General features: G+C 33.9%; 1 protein-coding gene across 2 annotated transcripts; it reads left to right on the top strand.

Annotated features, from left to right (window-relative positions):
- The first annotated feature begins 963 nt into the window (after nucleotides 1–963).
- LOC141337251 (UPF0462 protein C4orf33 homolog) lies at nucleotides 964–3,164 on the top strand. Of its 2 annotated transcripts, XM_073843032.1 has the most exons (6): nucleotides 964–1,094; nucleotides 1,486–1,697; nucleotides 2,026–2,086; nucleotides 2,173–2,224; nucleotides 2,593–2,792; nucleotides 2,867–3,164. In XM_073843032.1, exons 2-6 carry the CDS (start codon nucleotides 1,517–1,519, stop codon nucleotides 2,964–2,966), a joined length of 594 nt encoding a protein of 197 aa, XP_073699133.1. In that variant the 5' UTR covers nucleotides 964–1,094; nucleotides 1,486–1,516; the 3' UTR covers nucleotides 2,967–3,164. The 2 variants fall into 2 exon arrangements, with proteins under 2 accessions (XP_073699133.1, XP_073699132.1); XM_073843031.1 differs by lacking the exon at nucleotides 964–1,094 and having other exon boundaries at nucleotides 1,279–1,697.
- Nucleotides 3,165–3,988: the final 824 nt, after the last annotated feature.

Below are 3,988 nucleotides of genomic sequence, written 5' to 3'. Positions count from 1 at the left end.
ATTTCGTAATAATCTACTTTCATAATGTACGTATAATCGATTAGACCAAAATTATATAGTTCTTTAGAGTCAGATAATTCAATGGTAAACCAATATTCCTACAGAAAGGTAATAATTTGTGCTGGCTGTGACTATATAAACATCTTTTATGTGAAATATCTTATCCAGGTCAGTACTAAATAAACAACATGCGTTTTGTATGATCCCTCTTATTTTGTTATATTTAACATTTTTCAAATTCTGAAATGGGGGGTATAAACTTTTGACCTCAACTGTATGAGATGACTGCAGTTTAACTGAGGGTGCTTTGGGCGTGGAACGTTATAAGGACAAGTGCTTCTAATGCTGCCTTCATGTGCTATCGTAATTATGGTAAATACCAAAATCCGACATCGAAATTGCACATGAACACCCACTCACGTTGTAATTTCCACTGGAAAGCTCGAAAATTTTTATGATACCCGAGTTGCCGAGATGGGATAAACTTTGACCTTTCAACATGGCGGACAGTAACGAAACCATAATGAATGGTAAACATTGCATGATGTTAAAAGTTAAAAAACTTATATAGGCTATATAAAATATATATACTATATATAGGCTTATATAAAAACGTATATATAGGCTAGCTAAAATAACCATTAGTAAGTATTGTCTTTAAAACAACTCTACTATTCATGATCAATAAGATACAGCCTATAATTTACCGTTTGCGTTTTGATGCATCCTGTAGCAGATGCATTAGGGAGTTTATAACCGTTTTAAAACTTTTACCTAAGTAGCATGTGAGGACAAATTCCGAGTTCGCCATGTTTCTCTTCACTACGACAACAAAAGCACCTGAATACGACACGCTGGTAATTTCCACTTCACAAGTGGAAAGCATCATCTTTCCCATATCACATGAAGGCAGCATAAATCCTTCTGCCTTGTAGTTCAAACTTTGAAGAGCCTCCCAGCCAATCAGATTCATCCTCAGGGACGCGGTGCAACTCATTAAAATGTTCCCGGGAAACTTCAACCCGCCTGAGTTCCGTACGGTTTAAGGAGTTCCTGTTTTTTCAAGATGAAGACACTCGGTATGATCGAATAGGGTAAGACTTTTACTATTTTTTTTCCCATAAATTATTTATTTTTTACTTAATACTATGACTATATGCCTGACTGCTGAAACTTCTGTGGGATGTACAGTATGTACCTGAAATCAGGAAGTGTCTTTCAGTGACATCAGGTGTTAAGTTTATCATATCAGAAGTATTGCTTATCAGTGACTGTTGAACTTGATTTCATAACAGAGAGTCCTGTGTCCTGAGCTGCTCAAGACATATTAGAGCACAGAACTGTGGATATATAACTTACTGTAGGCTAGTGATACTTGTATAACAAGAATATAATTTTTGAGAAGTCAACCAGATAGTCCAGATAAGTTATTATTATTATTTTGGGGCTTGATAGAAGAAAGTAAGATTTGACCATGCTTAACAGTGTCTGCGTTGGTTGTATCCTGCTGACTGTAATGGAGTTCCAAATCAAAGATACCTGGGACAGCTTACCTTTGGATCATAAGCCAGTAAAGATTCGCTTCTCTCCTGGCGAGGATGGTTTGTTAATGCAGGTGAATGCTCCTTTCTTTAATGACCCCCCTGCACCAGCCGGACCACCTGGAGAGCCATTTCCTGGTCTTTGGGACTATGAGGGTATGTTCATTTATACTTTTAATAAAGTGCCAATTTGTCAGTGTTGATTTATAGATTGAGTTTCTTACATTCATGTAATTATATAACCAATTAGTGCAGTCAACAGATAATGTTGCATATACACATGCAACCTTGATACTTGGACTATCTAGAATAGATAACTAACAGATTAGTAAAGGAGATTTAACTTCAGTGTAAAATTGAATTAAAATGAGAGGAAAAGGTTAATAAAACACTAAGTGAAAGTCTACCTCTCACTTTCACTGATTTATCGGTGAATATCCAACTGACAGTTTTTACAATTTGTGCTGTTTGATTAATTTTTCAGTGGTAGAGTCCTTTTTCCTGAACAACAACACTGAGCAGTATCTGGAGGTGGAGCTCTGTCCGTAAGTCAAGCCTATATTTATTTTTTAGGCAGCATGAAGATTTTTCATTGCTAACATGTAACTGAATTAATATTTTGATATTACAGACATGGACAGCACCTCGTTCTGCTACTGAATGGAAAACATAATGCATTTATGGTAAGAAAAGTGTTTATTAATGTATTTAGCTAAATGTTTGGGGGTTGAATAAAAGTTTTTCTTTTCAAAAATAAGTAAATAATAATAATGAATATAAGAGACAAAAACAAATCTAAATCTATTGTACATTATTATGCTTAATATTTATTTATTTATTTACATTTTAATATACAAAATCCATATAATATATGTATGTATGATTTAGGCTTTATAACCCTGAACAGCTAAACATTAAAAGGTTCAGGAATGCTTAATATAATGTAATAGAACAGGAGTAGAAATTGCAGAGTGATATGAAATGTTCTTATGCTGTTCTTAGCCATTAACTGGTTATTTTGTGATAATGTTTATGCTATAATCTGTTGCAGCAACAAATCCCTCTATCATTTATAGTCAATAAAAAGGAAAAGATATGGAAGGGAGAAGCACTTCTACCTTGGAGGTATTTTCCTCCGGGCGTTAATAAGATGAATTCCTATGCCATCCATGGCTCTGGGGCGGAAAGAACCTATGAGTCTCTGTATCCTGTTCCTAGAGAAGACCTAGTTGAAGGACAGGGACCAGACTTGTAAGTTTAGGTATCTTAAAATTAATTCTGTTTCCTTTTATTGGATACTAACATTTCTTCTCTCATCTGATCAGCCATCGACTCGAGTATTTTCAAGACTTCACCTTGCAAAGCATCATGGGAGAAGACTGGGTTCAGCCAGAATCTGACCTGTGGGATTTGGCAGGCAAATGACCAGCTGAAAATCACAAATGAACCCAAAACTGTCTTTTAATCAGCTTTTTAATGCAGTTATTACTTGCAGTTTTGCATGTTGATGAATGTTAGAACACAAACTCCACTCTATTTTGTACTGAAACTAAAATAAACATTTAATAATGGTGATGGTAAATGCAGAAATAGAACATTAAATATACTAATGGTAACATTTAAGCTTTTTTGTCCTGTTTTTGAGGTTGATAACAGATGTGGTAACATTATTGTTACATATGGCATAGTGTTATATATGAAATATAAGTCACATGAAGATCCAGAAGTTCTCCATGCACTTTAAAAAACAATGGGTTAAAAAGAACCCAGTTTAGGTTATCTTTAACCAAAGGGCTGGGTAAATATAGGACAGAACACATTTTAGGTTAATTTTACCCAGCAGATTGGGTTGTTCATTAAACCCAGTATTATAGGTTGATTCATTTGTACCATAATACTAGCTCATTTTTTATACTTTACAGATTAACATAAATCCTCTAAACTTCCTTTATTTTCCGTTATATCATTTACAGCATTACATCATTTTAAATACGTAGGCCATACATATTGCCTAAATTAAAACTAATTTTAAAAACATTAGAACTAAAAATGTAACATTAAACAGAAGAAATTCACATGTATTTGACCAGTCTCTGTTATTCTGCTTTCACTGTAACAGATCTGGTTCTTATTCCCATTTTTGGAGGGGAACTGCTAATGAATTGCCACCCTGCGTTTTTTTTTTTTTTTTATTAAATACTGACCTGAATAAGATTTTTCACATAAAATACATTTACATATAGTCTACAAGAGAAAATAATAGTTGAATTTATAAAAAATGACCTTGTTCAAAAGTTTACATACACTTGATTCTTAACACTGTGTTGTTACCTGAATGATCCACAGCTGTTTTTTTTTTTTTTTTGTTTAGTGGCAGTTCATGAGTCCCAGTCCTAAACAGTTAAATTCGTTGGTATTCCATTATTTTTGTGTATTTGAACCCTTTC

This window comes from Garra rufa, chromosome 6 (assembly GCF_049309525.1).
Source record: "Garra rufa chromosome 6, GarRuf1.0, whole genome shotgun sequence".
Classification (NCBI taxonomy): Eukaryota; Metazoa; Chordata; class Actinopteri; order Cypriniformes; family Cyprinidae; genus Garra; species Garra rufa.
Note: the sequence above shows the minus strand (reverse complement) of the source record. Positions and strands in the feature narration are given on the sequence as shown.

What these genes read in the sequence shown, in the direction of transcription:
- LOC141337251 (XM_073843031.1), top strand. Translation starts at nt 1,475, where the DNA reads ATGCTTAACAGTGTCTGCGTTGGTTGTATCCTGCTGACTGTAATGGAG. An exon ending in CTGGAGGTGGAGCTCTGTCC is followed by an intron (nt 2,087 to 2,172) that starts GTAAGTCAAGCC and finishes TTGATATTACAG; the next exon opens with ACATGGACAGCACCTCGTTC. An exon ending in GAAAACATAATGCATTTATG is followed by an intron (nt 2,225 to 2,592) that starts GTAAGAAAAGTG and finishes AATCTGTTGCAG; the next exon opens with CAACAAATCCCTCTATCATT.